Source organism: Plectropomus leopardus, chromosome 23 (genome assembly GCF_026936395.1).
Source record: "Plectropomus leopardus strain MGB_pleo_1.0 chromosome 23, ASM2693639v1, whole genome shotgun sequence".
NCBI lineage: Eukaryota > Metazoa > Chordata > Actinopteri > Perciformes > Serranidae > Plectropomus > Plectropomus leopardus.
In genome coordinates this window covers 7,464,040-7,486,312 of record NC_142198.1, presented here as the reverse complement: position 1 = coordinate 7,486,312, position 22,273 = coordinate 7,464,040, and the positions used below count along the sequence as shown (strand labels likewise).

The 22,273-nt window shown below is 40.4% G+C and overlaps 1 protein-coding gene across 2 annotated transcripts in view; it reads right to left on the bottom strand.

The window, feature by feature from the left end:
• serpinh2 (serine (or cysteine) peptidase inhibitor, clade H, member 2) overlaps nucleotides 1-22,273 on the bottom strand; it is a 161,412-nt gene that overhangs the window by 12,886 nt on the left and 126,253 nt on the right. For both annotated transcript variants that reach the window (XM_088073904.1, XM_042512405.2), the window contains 4 exons: nucleotides 12,265-12,443; nucleotides 10,236-10,867; nucleotides 4,170-4,262; nucleotides 3,333-3,565 (listed from right to left, as the gene is read on the bottom strand). In XM_088073904.1, coding sequence (XP_087930030.1) covers nucleotides 3,333-3,565; nucleotides 4,170-4,262; nucleotides 10,236-10,860 — 951 coding nt within the window. In that variant the 5' untranslated portion in view covers nucleotides 10,861-10,867; nucleotides 12,265-12,443. The remainder of the gene's footprint in view (nucleotides 1-3,332; nucleotides 3,566-4,169; nucleotides 4,263-10,235; nucleotides 10,868-12,264; nucleotides 12,444-22,273) is intronic.

Genomic DNA, 22,273 nt, shown 5'->3' with positions numbered 1-22,273 from the left:
CTTTTTTTTATGTTCTCTGGTTTGGCAATATTGTGCCATTATTTCAGCCTACAAGTTTCTCAAAGAACATAAAATGTCAATATGAAATAATACAAAGAAAAAGACCAAAAACAAAAAAAAAAACAATAAGCAACAAAAGCGATAAAACAACAAATAAAAGTAAATAAAACAAATAAAACATGATTTAAAAAGGTTATAATAAAATAAAAATAAATTAATTAAATAAAAATGGGTTAATGTGTTTTAAGAAGTGATTTAAAAGAAGTCACTGATTCTGTGAGCCTTATGTCATGATTATTGTTATGGAAAAGCTGCCATTTAAATGGATAACGCCCCCCGTCCAACTATCTTTTATACTTACTAGATGCATGCTGTTATATTTATTTATTGAAGTATTTCTGTTTTAATATGTCCTTTGATAGGACGCTTGTCTCTATTTATCAAACTCAGTTCAAATTCTGTTTAAATAAATAAACTTGGCTTTACTAAAGCGAGATTCATCTTTGACGGTGCAACAGAGCTCCACTTAATTTTTAATCTGGATTTACTCATTTTAACCCTAGTTTTACTAAACTCTGATTAAAGCTAATCTTAGATTAAATTTATCCTTGTTGGTGCAACCCAAACTTTCTCAGCTTTTCAAATGAGGCAAAAAAAAATCAGCTAAGTCTTAAATCTAAACATTTCAGAGCAGACAGCAGAAATACCACTCAGCCAGCCATAGAAGACAGGAATGATGTAATAGCCTGACCTATATAGGCCTCAAAGTATGAGAAATATACTATATGGGATACAAAAACATTATGATGTGATTTATTTATAGCTAGAGTGTATCACGGAGCAAGGCATCACAATTAAATGAATTAATAATTGATGGAGGCTGAGGTCAAGTGTATTCCATCCTTCTGTAAGGGCATGTGCCCACAGAGCGCTTTTATTTGGCAGAAAAGCCAAAGGGTGCTTCATAAAAAAATCACTTGGATTATATTTATATTTATGACAACAATATCTTGACATTAACAGCAGCTTGTTAGTGAAGGTAACTCTACATTGACAGAAGCTTGCTGACACAGGCAACAGGCTTATAACCCATATGGTGATAAAAGCACAACAATCACCCGCAACATTCAGTGTCGTTGTTGTACATGTGATCGGCAAATGACAAAAACGCAGAAAAAGACACCAAAATTAAATAAATCACACCATTCATTTTGTCTGCTGTTCACAAGGAATCTTCCATCGTTTCTCAAACAAACAGAAGCACATGGCTACTTACGAAGCTTAATCACGTCATCGGACTATAAACCAGGCAGTCGGACCTCGGTTGGATATTTAATAAATCGGTCTTCCCTGGCTGGCATTATGTAGTGTTCCATGCAGCGGTGGCTTTATGATGGTAATGAGGGCATAATCCGCTAAGAAGAACAAGCTGCTCTTGTTTCTTAATGGTTGCACAGTACACAATTTTAAGAGAACTGTAACCCGCAATACATCCCCTTTGTTATCCTGGGAAAAAGTACCACACTGCCTTAAAAAACTGCAGAGTTTCAGGAGTTGATTTGTTTGGGGAAACTTTATAAACTCTGAAAAGCTGTTTACTGCAAAATTCTTAATTGTTTTCCCACTCTTGTAAATTCGGCAAATCAAGTACAGCAAAGTTATGCAATCTGTATATAAAGTCCTGAGGCCTAAACTACAAAGCAGGTTCATCATATCCAGAATATCTTTTGATTATCTGGCTTTACTAACCCTAACATTGGCCATCTGGATACCCGCTGTAACAAAGCTGGTTATCAACTCATTAGGTCAATTCTGGATTTTCCTATCCAGCCACGAGCATTTCAATGCGAAAGAGTTGGGGTTGCTAATCACAAGCGACATCATCAGAACCATGAATGAAGTACCTTATGAGATGAAACACTAATGCTAATTTCTTGTTTAATGGACAGCAAAAGTCATATTCACCAGATAATCTCACAGTAGCATTAGAAAACATGGAAACACAAATATTCAAAGTAGGCCAAGGCTTACAATACGAGTAGGTAATATTATATATGACTTAAGTACAGAGTGAGTATGTTTTGTGTGTTTAGTTGGATGATGAAGGATCTATTTTAAATATGTCACATAAAACACTTAAAACAATGCCAGACTTTCTTCTACCAAAGTAAAGCGTGTAAATGACAAGGTCTGACCAAAATGCTGCATTTATAACCATGGGAGCCAATTAACAGTGTGCATAATTTTTATCTTTGGTTGTTATTTCGGTTCTTATCACACAGGTGTCTCATTTAGTTCTGAGCCGCAGTGATGGAATCAGGGTGTAAAATCAGCCACGCTGTCAGCAATCACTCCAGGGATAAAATTAACGTTACACAATTTCGATGCAGCTAATAACGTCATAATGTGTTGTTGTGAACAAGCTCTCTGTTTGACTACATTGCTGTCTTCTTTCTTCTTTTGTGACAAATAAACAATCAAACAGGAGAATAATGGAGGGCTAAAACAACATGCCAGGGCCAGATGACCTCTATGACCCCCGTCTTCCCAGATAAATATATGTTTTTAATGGATTTGCATGATTCTTATGGGTCGCATTTCAAGGTCGAAAAAAAAAAATTAATTGAGAATTAATCCAGAAAAATCACATCCCTGATTGTGATAGTTTCTGACTGACATATGGTGCAGCTTGGGACACGTCACAGTGACAACAACAGCACCTCTAAAAAGTTTAGTACTTTTCAACTAGAAGAAGAAACAAAATCTGTGCAGTATCTTTTCTCTAGGCGGCCACATGTACTCTTTCTGTTCATTGGTAAACAATTGGAAAAAGACGCTGGAACTCGAACCCCCCCCCCCAAAAAAAAAAACAAACTACATGTGGACCACAGACAGTATATAAAGATGGACAACATGAAAGTTACCCCAAAGAGTAGCTTTTCAACCTCGATCACCTCCTGGTGTCTGTCTGCAATATAAGCCATAAAGCCTGCCCCTCCATGTTAGTGAATGGGACATAAGCCAAACTAATAACTCCAAGTTATTCAATTCTACAAAATGAGGATGAGCAAAATGAGAACAGCCAATCCATGCACTCATGTTCGATGGTCGAACAGGTGTTTTGACAGGAACTCCCCCACCACGGATATTGCTACTGCATTGACTCCAGCTCTGAATAAAGCACAAGATGGCAGCAGCTGGGATATTATAGCTTCACATAAACATAGAGGGAGTGAGTTGGGACTTGTTATCCATCTATATATAGAAGTTTAAACTTACCTTGACTTTTGAGTACCCTAACATACCAAAGGGTTAAAGTTGTTTTTACTAACCTGCAGACTGAGTGTGCTGGTGATGTTCGCCTTGGGCATTGAGATGGTCATACTGGTGATATTGGTCTTCTCCAGCCACTTGGACAGCAGCTCAAGGGTCAGCAGCTTCTCCAACCTCGCAAGACTCTCGACGTGGAAGGGCAGCAGGAGCACCATGCTGGCCTTGCCCCCGCTTAGAGGCGCCTCCAAGACCTGTACCATGTTTTCAATGTCTTCATGGTGACGGTAAAAACCTGGAGGAAATGACAGGCGGAGGCATGCACTGAGGTGAGGAAAGATCAGAGTCAAGGAGAGAAATTTGCCATAATGTAACATTCTTGCTTTTCAGCAGTAGTTCAGAGCAGTAGTTCTCCACAGCAGCTCTTTTGGAAGTTCAGGCTTGTAATTTCGGCTGTGTCACTGCAGTCACTTGAAGAGCTCTCACTTTCCCTAAATGAACTGAGCTTAAGGAGAAAACACTACAGAGCTGAATCCATTCAAACATAATGTGAATGCAACTTTAGACAGTATGACAAAGGATCACTAAGATAATCTTTTTCATAAATTGAAAATGACATTATACTATAACATTAAACACAATACAACGTATGCCTCTAACACCTTTTAATGCCGCAGAAAATTCGCTCTGCCTTGCTGTTGTTTTAAGACAATGCATAAAATATGAAAAGCGTGTTAAATAAATCATAAGGTACACTGTGATAAATAGGAGAGAAGCAGATTGGACCTTACAGATGTTCAAGCCATTTTAGAACTCAAATTGCTTTTCGCTGCATTTATTTGCTGGCAGGAGTACAGCAGTGACAGACTGTTTTTTGGGCTGTTTTTTTTTTTTTTTACCTGCTCTGTGCATCATCATCACTTTGGTGTATTTCTTCCCCAAGAAGGTACGATGATCTGTGCTCTCACCGCTGAACTCTCTCTCCCACAGCCCTGAGCAAACAGCCAAACAAACAGAGGACAGAGCCATTTTGAATGCAGGATGCCTGACATGAGTAGGCTGTGAGAAAATACTGAATTATAGCACAATGTGAGAAGGTGGACACCAGCTTAAACAATGCCATGTTCATAAAATACATACAGACCTCATACAGAGTGACATTAGCTGACACTGCTCATGAATTATCAATATGTACTGGCCATTAAAAACTGTCTACTCTCCTCAAAGCTGCTGAGTTGAGTGCTGTACTGAGGCAGTTATGAGGTCCTTAAGGCCACAACGTCCCATTCACTGTGCACCACATCCCACTTGGCCCTGCTAACCCCTGACAGCTGTCAATTTAGGAGGGGCTGAGAGTGGTGGAATTACTGTTGTAATAACCTCACAACACATTCCCAAAGCCGCCGACCCATTTGATTGTGCAGGGGACACTGGATGGAGTGAGGAGGTCAACAGATTATGACTTGTACTTATGTCACTCTTTGTGAATGACGCCTGGGGACGGCTAGGGCTGCAACTAATGATTTTTATCATCGATTTATTGATCGCCACACCCATGACACAATACTAACATGAAAGGAGGTCAAAAATAATCAAATGGCTCATTTGCCCTGATAAATTCTATAGACCAATTTCTTGGCTTTATCGTGAAATACTTGCACTGGACAAAGCATGCAGTTTTTTCTGTTCTACAGATCATCAATATAAATTATTCTTTTCAATGTTTACAAAAATAGTGACAAATACCCATTGCAAAGTGACCACTTCAACTTGCTTGTGTGGGCGAATAAACAATACCACGCAATTCAAAGTAACATTTAAATAATTACACGACAATCCATACAATGTTTGTCAAGGCCTGTCAGTAGACACCAAAAATATCAACCTAATGGTAGCGCTACAGAAAAAAAAAAGGAGAAATTTCAAGGGTCTGTATCCAATGTTGTGCTGATACATTTGGTAGATTCTGGGCTAAACCACCTGTTTGTGGTGCTACAGGAAAATTCAGGGAATCACCAAAGTCAGTAGCATTCATCCTCTGGGGACCATGAATGTCTGCTCAAAATCCCATGGCAGTCCATCCAATAGTTGATGAGATATTTCAGTCTATATAGCCATCACTAAAGCCACATTGCTTGTCATATTTTTATGGATATTGATTAAATAAATATTGCAAGCATAAAGTTCATAATCAAATATTGAGCAGAGGCTGACCTATTGCAACATTTCGTCTGTATGGCTTTCAAACTCTTCTCCCCTAATAGTTCTATCAGCTTTATATTCGCCAAACCTTGGGAAAGCTCCACACAAGACCTTACACAGCACATAAACTTCATCTGTGATATCTGAGCCACTTTATTTTGTTTAACTGGCAATTTAGAATGATGCATTTTCTGTTGACTAACTGTTTCAACACAAGGGGTGGGCATTCCCCAAAAAAACCACCCAGCCTCCACTGGACCGCCTACAAAAACAAGCCGCAGCAGAACGACATGTGATTCTCCCTCCCAGGCATGCTAGCGCAAGTCACAGACATTCGCTCCGCTTCCTTTAACATCAGAGAGTGGAATATGATCGCTCTGGAATTCAAAAACTACTGGCTGAAGATTACCTAAAGTGGCAGCCGTGTTGTTGGAATGATGTCATAATGAGGAGTAACTTCCCCACAGTATGTATACATGCGTGAGCAGGGATTTTAATGACCTCACTGGGCTGCACAGCACTCTCTGTTGATCTCTGCGTGTGGCTCGGTGGCCTTGTGTCTAGACGAGCGGGTCTGCTTTGGGTTTGCATGCATCCTTTTATAGGACAGCGCTGCTGCGGAGGGATCACTTGAAACCTGAATCCATTAATATCCATCAACAATAAACAATGAGACAATTGCACAGCGAAGGAATCCAATCGCTCACAGGCTCCCCAATTCATACTGTAAACTTCAGCAAAAAAAAAAACAGAGAAGAATCAATGAGAACGACCTGCTCCCTCTCCTCCCTCATCAACTTTTGATTACAAGTAGTTGTGGTATTTCAGAAGCTATTATTAGAGGTAAAATATGTGGGGACTTGTTATTCTCTTTCGCCTTTTCTTTCCTCTAGTTCCCCATGTTGCCGCGTTATCTTGTGTATAAGTTTCTCTCTACTGTGTTTTTTTTCCCCCTTCGCAATCTTATTTTTCTTCTTCCGTCTTCCAGTGTTTGTTTGTCTAAAACAGGAACAAAGCCTGAATTAATTAACTAGTTTGGACTGGAACTCCCAAGGTAGGCCTTTTACATCCCTCCACTATGTCTGTCAATCTCTTTCGCTCTCTCAGCAGGCCACCCTCTCTTTCTTTACTTTTCGCAGTTTTTGCTCTTTACTTTTCTCCCCACCTCTCTTTGTCCCCTTCCCACCCAGAAATCGCTCCTGACACTGCTCTTTCTCTGCAGTCCTCTTGCCGCTCTCTTTGCATTAACCATCTCTTCACTATAAACATGTTCCACTACTAATTGCCCCTGACCTTTCCCTTTCTTTGAATGTTGTGTGCAGCCCAGGGAAGAAGGGACAGCAAAGAGCTTTTTTTTTCTTTTAATTCTCCCCTTCAATAATTAACTAAAGGGAATGAAAGTGAAACAAACAAAAACGGACAAGGAAGCAGATGCCTGTTCAGTGCCAAAAGAAATCCCGGCACCATCTCTGAAACCATTACATTATCACACACTATGAATTGCCTAAGGACCGTGAAATCAAAGACAAATAAAAAAAAAAGAAGTTACAACACACCAGAGGCAGCCAGTACGAGCAAGAAGCAAACTATCGACCACTTGTGAATTATGAATCAAAACTAAAGAATCCAATTTTACGTAATCTAATTTGGGCGCTGCAATCTGCTGTATAATCTAATTTGTATACTTCCTCCACAAAATTAATGAACCGACCAACGAGGGTCGGCTCACAGAAAAACTAATTTCGTAATGAAGTCAAAACATCAAACAAAGAAAATTAATTAAATTGCTTATCAATGTATAGTCTGTCAGGGAATGTTATTTTCAAAAGGCTGTCTATCTGTTGGCAACCTGTTTTCACTTCAGCCGCCTCGCCTTCTTTGCACCTAATAAAAAGAATACCTGCAGGAGGAAACAGAAGGAGGAGAGGCAGACAGACTCAGATAATGATGTGGTAAGGAAGAGGAAGAGGAGACAGGGGTAGATAAGACACGCGATAAACAATGACAAAAGCACAAAAAAAAGAGACAAACGCCACAAAAAGTACAAGAGAAAGGACATATTTAACGCGTCATTGTCTTTTGTGGAGACTGCAAACAAAAATGAGATCAGCAAGCATGCGAATGTTGGCTCTGAGAAAGAGAGAGATGGTAGATTACACTCCTGAAAAGTTGTCAAGAAAATGGAAAACAAGCTATGTGCTATTTCCCTGACTCATGAGGAATAAAAATATAGTTTTACACATACTGCCACCCTTTAACAGCCAAATAAAGTTTGAATATTGAATATTCTGACTCTTTAACCTTTAAAGGTGCCATATTGTAAAAAGTCAGATGTATTTTTCTCAATATAAAGCAGGTATAGGTGCAGTTTAAATACTGTGATTGTATCAAAATGCTCAATCCACAGAGAAATGCATTCATTCTATCCTCAGACACTTTACCTCTAAACTCGTTCAACAAGCCATCAGGATTTCCATGAAGTTGTGATGTCACAAATACACTACATAGACAGTTTCACACTTGAAACATAAAATCACTAAATGGGTCCCTTTGACTTTTCCTGTTGGAATACATGGGACATATAATACAATAAACAATATTTTCCTTGTTACAGTGTGTAATGACATTAGCTGACAGGAAGTAAACACAGACCCAAGCTGTTGCCAATGGGTCGTACACATGCCGCTTCTTTTGCGCACTCCATTCTATTGTTTTCAATTGAGACACGCAGCAATCGTGCACATAAGCCACACCGACACTGTCACATCATGCACGCAGGGCACAACAGCCGCACCCTTAGATGAACAGAATTCAACTTCTGGAACACAGCAGTGCACACCGCAAGTCATGTGAAGAGGAACAATCACTCTCAGTCGGCAGATGTCTCCCCTTTCTTCCGTAAATATCAGACAGAGAAATTGATCGTTTTAATGCAGGGATAACCTGAGCTTGACATCTCTGTCACAGACTATATTTTAGGTCCAATACACTCTGAAACACCTGGAAGATCAGCTGCACTCAGGATTTCTGCTAAGAGGGCTATGATGCGGTGCTGTTTATGGTTGCTTAGCAACTTCAGACGCTAACCTGCCACTGTGCTCATAAAAGTTGACAGAGAATGGACACAAGACTAGCACCAAGTGCCTGACCTCAAATTTTCCAGGCGGTTAAAGACAAGGCCTCTAACAATGCAATTCCAGAGAAATGCTCTATAATGGTAGGAAGCGGCGGTCAACTGATATTCCTTTTACATGGCCGATACACATAAGTAGTTAATGAGGCCAATAACTGATATTTGGAATAGATATGCATTTACAATAAAACTGAAAATCTCTCTGTCAATATTCAGAATTTGGAATATAACAAAGTCCAACACAAAGCTTTGTTTAAATGTTCAATCAAAACTAAAACTTCAAACATCAAACACAGAAAGTTCCCAGCAACTTTTTATTTATTGTTTTTTTCACTGAAGTCAAGGGAAAACTTAAATAAAAAAAAATAGCTCCCTTAAGTTTGCAAAGCACTTTCTTTGTATTTTTTAGTAAAGTAATTTCATAGGCTATCAATAAAATAAAATACAGATGAAGATAATCAGCAAAATGCCAAATTCAATCCCAATAATCGTCCAGGCTGATAATCTGTGAACCCGTAGTAGGAAGTGCTACTTTCCCCGCTGCTATGATACACAAAGATCATACATCTGAAACAGTTAAAAATGCTGCCCGATCTGAGCAGACTGGGCTTTTTCAGGAGGGGGGCTTAAAGAGACAAGCACTAAAGCAAAACGTTTCAGATACAAGATTACTACAGGTGTATTCAAGCAGATGGTGTGACAATTTTTTTTTTCTTTCACCATGAAAGCATGTAAACCAAGAACCCAAAAATTTGCATAATATGGGACCTTTAATATTACTTTGTAAAAAGGCACAGTGATGAACTTCAGGTAAGGATTACATGGATATGACTTGGGAGTGCAACACACAGATGGGGTGTCTAACTGACTGCATTCGCACCGAAACATTGACTAGTTCCCTCCACTGTGGACCCATCACAAAGAACAGATCCGAGCCAAGCTGTGCCGCCGCAGACTTGGAGCGCTCTGAGCACAGATGTTCGGCACGACACCGAGGGAGAGAGTCTGGACACTTGTTACTCAATTATTTAAGATGACACATCACCCCCCAATGGAAGATGAATAAGCTCTCAGTGATAGACCCCAGAATCATCCTTTATCTGCTGTGTCCACCAGCTGGAATCCACCTCATGCACGCACACAGAAACACATACTGAGACGTGCATGCTGCACACAGGTGGGCATGCTGGCACACACAATGCAGCGGGCAAACTGGCATGTAGGCTCCCAGTGCTGTCTGAACACTGGAAACGGTACATGTGCGACACCATATTAATATTCTAAGACTACTCATCTGATGCAGCAAACATCTTATATGGAAACATTACATAATTACAAATGACTCCACAATTACAAAGCACACCAGTCCATTTCCCCATTGCCCAGTGTAGCCTAGCTGCTATCTTACATGTCTACATCAAGCCAGTTATGCACCATAATGAAATATTCAGTGGCTCTAAAGTTGCATCATTTAGAGTCACAGTCAGGGCTGTTTTGGGCACAAATGAAGACATGTTTGCATACTATTTTACAATTATCATTTCCCAACTAATGGCACATTTTCCAAGATTTTGTGACCACAGATATGATGAATATGTGTATGTATTTACTGTGCACTGTTTCCACATACCTTTAAAGCGCAGGGCATTGGCCACTATCAGAGCGCCAGCCTTAGCTTGGATATCATCTGCCAAAGGAGCTTCCTCCAGCCCACCGAGCCCAGTTTTAGCCCAGCCACGGAGCTGCTTTAGGTCAGCCTTGGAATCACCTTTTCCCAGTGGCTGATGCTGCAGTCCGAACCTGGCCTGGCTCTCCTTCACAAATGCCTGGCTGACTGGAGGAGCTTGCTTGGAAAACAGAGCCGAGGATGTGTGCAGGTGAAAGCTGGTACCATTGGCTGCAGTGAAGCTCTTCAACGCCCCGGACAGGAGCTCCCCAGCCTTGGCGATGGATGGAGTCTTGAGGAGGTCTTGGAGCTGGTTGGAGGTGGCGCCCGCTGAACCTCCACCCAGCGCCCCGAGCGAGGAAGCAAGTAGCAGAGGGGAGAAGAGGGTGTTTACAGAGCTCGAGTCAGAGCGGAGCGCCCGGTACAGATGCAAACCAAGATCCCAGGTGGGGTCACCCAGAGGAGGAGGCGGGCGGGGTGGAGTGCTGGTTGGGGCAGCAGGGCTCTTTTTGGATGAATCAGCCGCGCTGCCCTGTACCAGAAGGACTGGGAAAGAAATGAGGATGAAGATAGGAAGCTTGGGCGGCATGGCAGATCTAGAGAAAATCACAGAAAGGAGAGTCAGCATTACAGTTTTTATCATTTGTGTCCATTAAGAAGTTACATTTTCAAAACAGGTCACACACACAGGAACTAGAAGCTGCTGACCAAAATGACTCATTTTGTTTGCAAAATGCTTTAAAACTCAAAAAACATGCAACAAAAGCAAATATTGCCATCAATCAACACAACTTTGGTCAAATCTGTGTATTCCTTCAATCAATCATTACACAGTTGACAACAAAAAATAAAAAATTATGCTGTCATATATACACCGGTTTAAGTAGTTTGTGCTCTATGCCTGAGCCTTTTGTTGATACTTTTTATCATAGCATGAATTTACCCAATCTGCATTTGCCATTTTTTACATCCTTTCGAAAAAAGGATTTTTTTTTTTTTTAAAAAAGTTCTTACAAATTGCAAGAATACACATAAACAGCATTTCAAATTTAAAGTTCTGTGCTGCAAATCCTCTACACTTACTAGCTTGTTCATGCATGTTCAGCAGTAACTTGCTGTCCATTCAGAATGAACCTACAACCCAGCTTTGGACTGCGACCCACCAGTTGGGAACCACTGCTTTAGAGATTAAAAATCCAAGTAATTTCTATCAACTGTGCATAGATGTTGTTTTTTTTTTGTTAAACACAGCTAATCCAATAGAATTCTGTGTATCTTTATGAGATCAGTGTTAACTGTTTTAGAAAGGGTGCGAAAAATGAGTGAAACCCATGAAAAAGTGCCGACACATTTGCAAGAGACGACTTCTGCTGTGCTAAGAAGGTGATAATGAAGATCAAGTGGATCCCAGTTTCATTCGTTGTTCTAGCAATAGACAAAAACTGTAGTATCAGTGTGTGTGTGTGTGTGTGTGTGTGTGTGTGTGTGTGACAATGATAGAAATTAAGAAGATGCATTCTTCTCATTTACAAAACAAAGAACATTTCATTACACCCATTTTGACTGATTTTTAACAGTGTAATGGTAGTGCTCATGCTGTTATTGCACTGTTCATATTTGAGATAAAGCAATATAAACACTGCCTAAGGGTTCCCTCTTTGCTGTGAAGCTACTTGTGCAAACAGCAGCCCTTACTCCTACAGTGCCACAGCAGTAAACTTGATTTTGTAAATTCCTTCCCACTTGGCAACACGGTTATTATCTCACCCGCTGCGGGAAAACCAGAATGTGACAATTAACTTTGATGAAGTTTCAAAAGAAGCTTTTTGGGAAATGCGTTTCACCATCTTGCCTTACATAAACTGATTTTGCCGAGCGGGTGACGGTAGTGACGCGAAACAGCTGCTCCCGAGCCCAGCCTGCTCTGTTATGATTCCCGAAGACCTCCAAGCTCAAAGGGGAAAAAGGAAAAAGCGCATTTAGTTGAATTTACCGTTAATTTATTCAAGTTTGTCCCTCTCCTCCGCTGTTGTCCGTTCAGCTGTGTCCTCCACAGGAAGCGGGGCTGCTGCTGGTTCAGACGTGGCAGCACATAGAGGAAGTTTACCGTCTCCCCTCACCTTCACCCCGGGAGAGATTTCTGCGTTTCCCGAAACTTCCATGAAGCAGCTTCTGTGCGCAGTTTGACAAAACAGAAACGAGCAAAACGACAGCTGAAGAAAAGTTAGATAAAACCAAACAAATATCCCAAACACCCCTGCAACCACAGTGATACGTAGTCTTTTCGACAACAAAATCCGAAAAACCGTTAAAAGTGTAAGGCTGTGAAAAAGCACCATAAAAGTCTTAGTCTCCTGTTTTTAAGGCATTACACATAACCAGTGCTGGAATATAACAAAGTAAATATACTCAGGCATTGTACTTAAGTATGAATTACTTGTACTTAAGTATTTTCTTTTCATATTACAAAATATTTTTACTCGTCTAGCTACATTTAAGAGGGAAATATTGTATATATATTTAAATATTATATTGTATATATATTCAAATATTACTTTTCATTTCACTTTATTTATCTGACAGCTTTAGTTGTTTCACAAATTAAGACTGTTGCAGAAAAACAGAAGGGTTTTTAAAATATGTTTTGTTATATGTTAAATTGACTAACTGTTTATAGAAGTACAGGTGCAACAATTATTTGATTAACAAATCAGTCAATTAACAGAAAATGAAATGCGAATCTGTTGATAAAAATGTAAGAATTTTTTTGGGGGGTATTATTCAATTTTGTTGTTTTAAATTAGTTTTTTTTTTCCTTTTGGGGAGGGGGGTGTTTTTCTTCTTTTTTTAAGTATTATTTTGAAGTTTAGTTCTCCTATTTTTTATAATTTTGAGTTCTTTGTAGTTTTTTTTAAGCTTTTTTAAATAATTTAATAATTTCGAATTTGGGATTTTTTCTCAATTTTTTTTTAAAATCTTTTTTTAAATGTTTTTATTTTCTTTTCAAAAAATAATTTGGCAGTTTTGGGGTGTTCTTGAATTATCTTTAAATAATTTTGAGTTTTTGTGGATGCGTTTTTTTTTCTTGATTTTTTTTTTTTTGCATCAAGTTTTATTCAAGTATTTTATTTCAAATACTTTAAGTACATTTCTCTGAATATACTTACTTTTACTTTTACTATTGCAGAATTTTTACTTGTAACAGATTATTTTCACAGGATGGTATTACTACTTTTACTTGAGTAGAGGATCTGAATACTTCCACCACTGCACATAACCCAGTTATACCACATGTCACAGCTTAATATGCAGCTTTGTGTACAACAAAAATATTTATGAATATAGAATCCAAGAAGCAAACCACTGGAGAAAATCCACTGTCATGTCCCTTTTGTGGTATCTGTATCCTTCTACACATGCATGCTTTACAAAACCATAATTAAATATGACAAAGTCCCTGTAGGCACATATTATAGCTGTTCCTGAGGAGTTTGGCAGCTCTTGTGTGCATGTTGGGCAGGGTATAGTTTTTTAAACGAACAAAAACCCACCAGTTGCAGTAAATGAGGCGTTTCTCCATACATTCAAAGGCAAAGCTCTGTGGGTTCGCCTGGATAATAAACCCTCTTGTTCTTGGCTCAGTGGGGGTTGCAGTTCCCAGAGCCATTCAAGCGGGGTCGCTAATGGTCTTCTCATCGCCTCAGCTCAGTGACCCTGTGAGAGGCTGCGGCATGTGGGCCAGGGCCTGGCGAACTTGACACCCAGCCCTCCCAGCGGAGACGATATCTACCACAGAGGCAGCAGGCAGGCGTTTGGTCCAGGCAAATCCACCTGAGGAGCTTTTACTTTGTAGCTGGGATTTAATGGTAAATCTGTCTGCATTTTGGGAGGATAATTAGAATATGGGTAGTAACAATATAATGTTTAAAATACCCCGTCTTTTAGATCCTTTATTATATATTTCTAGTTAGGGACTGTACTTAATTTATCGAGTAGGAGAGTGGCTGAGGGTGTGACTTAGCTTTAAAAAAAAAAAAAATCATGACTCTCCCTGGAGCTACAATTATTTTTCCTTGAGCCTCTTCGAGTGACTGGAGGGAAAATGCATGACCCTCTCTCCAGCATAAATAACCATATTTCACAGTTTCTGGCTATGAGAAATGGTGTGATTTTGTTTTACAGAAAACATGCCATTCAAACTTATTTGCAGGTTTTGTGAAACAAAACACACCTCACATTAAATGTGTGTGTCCCTTTGTATCATTCGGTGTCCCCTCTCTTAATTCTGAGGTTTATGTGGGTTCGTGAACACAGTGCAGGCGCATCTTTCCATACATTTTTTTTTTTATTCCTAAAAAGCAGTTTGTGACTTATGGGCTCAATAACTGATCTGTTGATCTGTTTAGAGCTGTGTAGAGTGCACTCTGTGCTCCAAGTGCGGTGCAGTGAATAAACAAACAGTATATATATTTCCACAGCACTCCTTATAATGATCCAATTCCAAAAATTGAAAATCTAATTTTGGCAGCACATGTTTTAATTGTGGCAGGCTGCCACAAATAAACTAATGTGTAGGAAACCCTGCTTTTAAAGTTTAATGTCCCTCCCTGAAGCCAAATAAAAAAAAAAAACATAACACTTTCCCCAGTGCTTAAAAAACTATTTGGACTGCCTCCCCCATTTTGCACCACCCCCTTCCCCCTGATAAATAACAAACAGTCCCTTTATGAAATGAAACTTGCAGGTGACCCCCACACTCCCAGTGAATGCACTCTAGCACCCACCTCACTTTGCAGTAGCTGTGCTAATGTAGTCCGCTGTCAAAGAAAAGTAGGGCAGACCATGCCAGCCTGTAATACGTCTGACCCTTCCAAATGTCCTCATTCTGTATTCTCCTCATTTCCCTGTTTTTCGCCTTCCTAAATTGTACCTGCCTTCCCCCTACAGCAGAACAAGGAGTGGAGAGCAGATAACTTGTAACACACAGCTTCGGGACAAGGATTATTGCCCAAATTGAAGGATGGAGAATGGTCATATAGGGTCCCTAATCAATAAATGTAGAGATAGACTAAGGAGGCTAGAGAAGGATCAGAGAGGGATATGGAGGAAGATAACTGCTCGAGACCACCAATGCTCAGCAATCAGGCCGAACATGACAGCTTGTAGACCCAACCAATTATTTACCCCAGCCAAATCAATAGAGCTCTCTCCGAAAGATAACCATCAGCAGCACTATCTGGAACACATTCACAGCAGAACTCACAAACACACACTGAGCACTCTGCTCACTGCCACTCTCGCTCCCTGTCTCTTTTGCAAACACACACACGCACATTTCCCCCTCGCAGACACTTAGTTATCAGACTTCTTTGGAAAAAAGACACAAATCTTTTAATTATTGGACATCTAAGCTGAAAAGAGAAACATTAAAACAGCATGTGTCAAGCCGTGCCTACAGCGAACGTGAAATCGCTTCACAGGGATACTTAAAAGAAACGCTTGCAAACGCACATTCGTTAATGACGTCGAGGCTGCTCCGACGGGCTGTGTGTACATGTTAGTGGTGATGAGTCGATGTGTTGCAGCTTCAGAGATCTTAACCCTCACCACAGGAGTCTCTGGCCCCCCCCCTGGGACCCCCATGCACCACATCACAGTCAGTTTCGTCAGTAATGAGCAGTGATACACATTACAGGTGATTCATAAGAAAACAGGGCTTGTGCTGCAGTTAAACGAGTCCCCGGGGAAATGGTTGGGAACCTGAGACGCCCCTCAGTCAGCGGATTGTGCATCTAGGGATTTATAAAGGGACCACCACATCTTACCGTTTACCCCTCCCCCACACATAAGGCCTCACCTGCACGTTGCCTTGTATGACCTCGCCTTTTTCGCACCTTGTCCAAGCCTTGATTCAGTTTTCCAGCTCCAGATGTCATTGTCTTGGGCGGTACATGTTGTATTTCCCCTCACATGTTATCAGTTTATGCGGCTGTTAGCCATTGTTCTTGGCTGTTGTTGAGGTTAAACGTTTGTGGCTCTAGGGCTCGGCAACAGAATCAACACCTCGCAATGAAAGCCGTTATGGTAACTGCCAACTGGCCTAGAGCTATATCCACCCCATGCCCTATTCTTGCTCTCATTTTCTCTCTGTGTCTCTTCAGCCCACACATATTGTAGCTTTTTATTTTATTCTACCCCGCTCTTTCCCCTTCACTCTTCCCGCAATGAGATATTTCACTTCGCACTACATTAGCTCGGCTTCCTGAGACTCCTTTTCACTCCATAACTTCCTCTTTCCCTTCCTTTCCGTTTTCATCCCTCCATGTCACTGTGCCTGAGGTTAGTTCTCTCTATACTCCTCCTACGTCTGGGGGCTCCACACACACGCATACACACACACACACACACACACACACACATCTATTTCCTCCTCCTACCTCTCTGACATTTCTAAGAGAGGACATAAAGCAGACTGAACCCCCTCACCGTACCTGAAACAAAAACTCAAACTTTTCTTATGAATATGTTAAAGTGTCCTCCCACAGCGCTCTTTCCTCTCCCACCCTTTTCCTCCACCTTCTTCCAACTCCCCTTACTCACTGTCGACCCACTTCCTCTCCGCCTCTCACCTCCACTCCTACTCTTTTCCCATCTCTCCTTCTCCCTTTCCAACGCTGCTTAAATCTCTCCCCGTCCCTCCGCGGCTCACACATTTTTGGAGTCTGTACAGAACAAACAGCGTGTAACATGTGAGCCCCTGTTCTCGTCAGTTCTGGTCTGCCTGTCTGTCAACAGCTCTGGCCCGTTTCAACTAGCGCAGAGCTGGTTTAGGCCCCCGTCTGGACAGGCCCGCAGGGTCCTGTTGGTTTACATCAAGTTCCATTGTGGTCCTTTCAAATTAGAGCTCTTACTTAACGTCTAGCCAAGCTGCTAAGCTGCAACTATGATTTTTATTGAAGCATTACCTTAACCCCGGCCTCACACTGGCTGGAGATCTGGAGCCAAAAGCTGACCATAAATTAAAAAGAAACACATAACAGAGTAACAGGATTATGGAAAGGTCACCTGGACCTTGACCATTGCTGTTTTCACAATGAGGAGCTTTTAATTTTGAGAGTTTAGGATTTCAATTCTATTTATTCTAATCAAGATGTAAAAGAAAGGTTGAGGCAGACAAAGGGAGACAAAAGGGGCAGAACAGATATAAATCAATTTGGAACGGGCTCTTTTATGCTCAGCCTTAGATAAGTATAAAGACACGACAGTGTGACGGTGACAGTAGGCTGCAGTGACAGGAGCAGAGAGTATGAAGTGAAACATAGCAGCGCAATGTGTGTACATTTGAGGCAGTTTGCTAGTGAATAAATACTACAACTCTTAAAGAGTCAGGCTAAGCCCCTGTGTTTTGGTTACCATTTGCTAATAAAGCAAAGGTGCTTCTCATTAAAGGTAAATAGCGAAGTTAGCTTCACATTGACACTAACCAGGCTCTCTGAAGGTGGTCAAGCTATCATCATTGTAGTGACAACTTCAGCCACCCCTAGTCAGATAGTCGAGAAATGTCTCTCCTGAGTTAGTGAGACAATAATTTATCCCAACTCAAAGTTTTATTTTGATTTCATTATTGCTGTAACTGTTGATTAGTGTTAAAGAATAGCTGTTGATATGTTAATGTGTTATGTGAATTTGTTAATAGTGTTTTGTATGAATTTCTGTTTATATATCTAAGTGTGCTATCATTTGTTAAGCGGTAATATATTGAATTTCCAGATCAAATTTGCCTTTGCAATAAAAAAAGACATTCTTTTATATTGTTAATTGTCTTTTTGTGATTTATTTTGAAAAAAAAAATCCCTGTTAAGGCACCAGTACCATTTTAAAAGTACAGTTGTAGCATCAGTATCAGAAAAAAAACAACAATACCCAACCCTATCTATTCGATGCATCTTTTCTTTTCTTTTCTTCAATCATTTTTATACATAAAAGCAGTATAAATGAGCCCTAACGCCAAAAAAAAAGATGCTTGGGTCTGCTTCAATGAAGATCTAAAAATACACATTTTGGATGGGATTTGGGGGGAGTTAGAGATGAGTGTGTCCCCCAACTGGGATGTTTTTCCCCCACATTGAATCTAGGGCAAAACTTTCTAAGGCAACAGGAGGTATGGCTGGACAGATGGAAGGAAAGGAATATGTGTTTTTAATCGATGGAGGGGGGAGAGAAAGGGGTCAGAGGCAGAAAGGTGAGGAGGGCCAGTGGCGGTCGGGGTCGCGGTGAACATGTTGAACTGTGCCAAAATCACAGACACATCTGCTGTTCATCTCGAATGTTTCCAATAAGCTTTAAATGTTTCCTGAAGCCCTGTGAAAGTTTACCGAGCTGCCAAGACAGAAGAAGGGGGGTGTTTGATTTTCTTTGTGAAGGAATAGGTGGTCTCACACTTTTTTTTCATAAAGCGTTGCTATAAATTACCTCAACTTGTACAGAAATACAAAAGCAAGGGTACACATCTCTAAAGGCACACATCCACACAGCTAGGAAGGCAAATAAGTGGTTTTAATGTGCTCAGTGAGTCAGAAAGAAAAGCAAATGCCAAGCACCCACAAGAGTACACAGCTGCTTCAAGCAAGTGTTGACAACTATCTTTATAGGAATTAAATATTGCTCTTAACCTCACCCCCAGTAACCGCCACACACCTGTGACTCACATCACTCAGGGCTCAGATTCCATGACATTAAATCAACATGTTCACTTTCTGACACGTCACAGAAACTCATGTAATGCGCCTCACACGCGAGCACATACACACCTAGCAGAAATATGGACACGCACCTTCAAAGACCGATGTTTTGACACCCACACCAACCCACACACACACCCACAGACACACACACACAGAGCTTATATCCTCTGGCTGTGAGTTTGCCAGCAGCCAGCTGGTACTGTCATGTCTGATAGGCTGGAACAGAGAGAGAGACGGAGACGAGGCCGGGAGAGGGGAGAAGGAAGGGGGGAGGCAAGCTGGGAAAATGTCTACAGCAGAATGCATTAGTAAGATTGGGAAAACTGTATCAAACCCTGGCAACTCATTACACTGTCTCATTTGGGTCCAGAGGGAGCCTCCCCCACCGTCCTTCATCCCACTGCTCGAAACTACAGGACATTTTTCTTTGTCTGCCGCTGCCTTCTTTCCTCCACTGACCTCCTGTTTTGTGTTTTTGATCACGATTTGAATTGAATGTGATCATGACGGGGATGAATTGTGCCTTGACATAAGTGCATAAGTGAGAGATAATGTTTGTGTGTGTAAGCTATGATGTTTTTAATAAAAGGGAAACAAATAGGATTTTTTCCTGCCCTGTGAGACGTAATTAAAATGTTGATCAAGACAAATCGCTCTGCAATTATTCCACCAAGTGAATAGCCAAAAAAGCACAAGACAAAGCACTATTATTAGTCCAGTGTTTTGCAATGTCTGAATCTGCCTCCAGACCAGACAAGTCTGGGTAATGTGAAAATGTTGGTTGGGAGAATTAATGGCCACACAGACAGTAGCTGATAAAGGTCATAGATTTCTTCATACAAAACCAACTGTCCACTGAAGACAAATGGTCCTTGAAATTCAGTATCTAGTGTAATTATCCAATTTTAAACCGCTGTGATATTTTTCTGTAAGTTTCAAGGACACTAGGACATGTTGACTGTCTATGGGACACCACTTAATGGGTTCCTATTTGTACTGCCTTTAGAGGTGTCTACAGGTGAACACTTTGCCGAGAGTGCCTGGCAAACTACCTCTTTAGTTTGGCTTTGTATTGGAAAAAGAAATACCTTGCACACCATTAGGCCATGGAGACAGATATCAGAGGGAATTATGTTGTGCCTGACAAAGTGAAAAGGACTCCTACACACTGCTAAAAACATAAAGTGAGCATTGTTTCAGTAATGAAGACAGATGAAGTGTTAGCCTGCTTGTTTTGAATGTAATAGTGCTCAATTTTTTAATTTTCAGTTTTAATTTTCTTCAGAAACAAATGTTTTTGGGCTGTTTGGAACAGAAATAAAAAGGAACAAAACTAACACCAAAGCCATGCTGATGGCTGATGTGTAGCAGGTATAGTTTTAACCATATTCATCATCTTAATTTACTGTGTTAGCAGGTTAACATGGAATGGGAGTGCCATTAGTTTTGCATGTGTTTGGTCTGATGATGGTATTAGATGTTAGGGGAACAACAAAGAGGTAACAATTCATCCTGAGGGGAACATGAATGTCAATACAAAGTCCATCCAATACTCATTAAGAAATTCCACTTAAAACCACACATATCAAGCCAATGTTAGTGCTAGAAGAAAAGTCAGAGATAACCGAAACCATATTATTTGTCTGGAATGTTGGTGCCGATCCGTCTAATCGATGTCGAGGTATCTCACAGAATAAGTGGACACATTAACCTTCTTGTGGCGCTAGAGGAAAAGTCAAGAGAGAACACCAAAGTTGTTGGCTTTATCCACTGGGAAACATGAATGTCTGGACTAAATGTCATGTCAAATCATCCAACAGACGTTAAGAGATTTTGGTCTGAACTAAAGTTGTGAACCAACAGACTAACTGAAATGATATTGCCATCCCTAGAACCATGTGGTTAAAATGATTAAAATTGCAAATATTCTGTTTCTTTTCAGAAGCACTCAAAACAGTTGAAGTGCTGGTGAGCAAAGCACTTAACCCTAATCTGCTCCAGTGGAGATGATCAGTGGCTAACAGCAAGTTACCCATTGCAGTAACAGGCAATTTACTTTGGATGATTAGCAAACATTATCTCTGGGGCATGAGCTTTCCACAGGTGTCAGCTTTCAATGAAAATCTACAAATTTATATTTGAATTTCTTTGGCTATTACTGTGATTATTACTTTATATTATTATATAAAGTGAAATTCTTGATTAGCCTACCTTAAAGGCCATATAAGTCTGAATAATAGGTCAATATTTGAGGTCTTTTGACAAAAAGTCTTGAATCACTCAGCTGTAAGTAAGAATGTAAGCAAGCTTGTGCCTTCTGTTAAGATGCGCAACAATGAGCGCTTAAGTTCTTATAGGGGCAAATCATTTAGGGACACATCTGCAACTCATCTCAAAATTTTACCACAAAACTAAAAAAGGTGGAGGATTATATGCATATACATCTCACTATCCAAAACAATACTGTTGCATCCCAGATATGTTAACAAGGTTTTTCATAACTGGGAGAAAAGCTTATCTGGGTCATTATAAGCAGGTTATGATGTTTACATGCATCCACCAAAAAGCACAAGTCTATCAAAATGAGTGATGTCTCCAGAATTAAAAGTTGTTTGCTTGCATATGAATGTCCTCAGCAAAGTTTTATAATAAAAAGAAAACTTATGGCTGCCCCTTAATTATAGTTTATTGCAAAACTTTTCACGCTTGATGGTTAAACTATATTGTGGATGTTATGCTGCTCTACCTTATACAGAAAGAATATTCATATATTCAAAAGTCATTGTTATTATAATGTAATTCCAAACGTAAAGAACACGGCGCGTACTCGCTTTAAGCGCAGAATGCAGTGACATTTGAACAGGATATTGTGAAGTCCTCACAATCACAGCCAGGTAACAGCCTTGGAGATTAACATCCATAAAGAGTATAGTAGAGCTACCATCACCTGTCCCCATGTTTTATTCACAAACCTCTCCTCGTGCATTACCATACATATTTATAAGAGATAACTACATTTACATGTACATGTAGACTCACACACATACACACACATGCACACAGAAGTTCAGCCTCTCCCTGCGGGCTGAAGCTGTCATTTTAGTCCTTCACAGCAGTTACTGTACGCGTGTCTCCCATGGAGCACACACAGAGATCTATTGTGCGTGTGTGTGTGTGTGTGATTCAGATTGACTGATAGATGATGGCTGCGGGGCAGGTGGGCACTGAGTCATCTGTGGGTGGATGGATGGAGGGGAA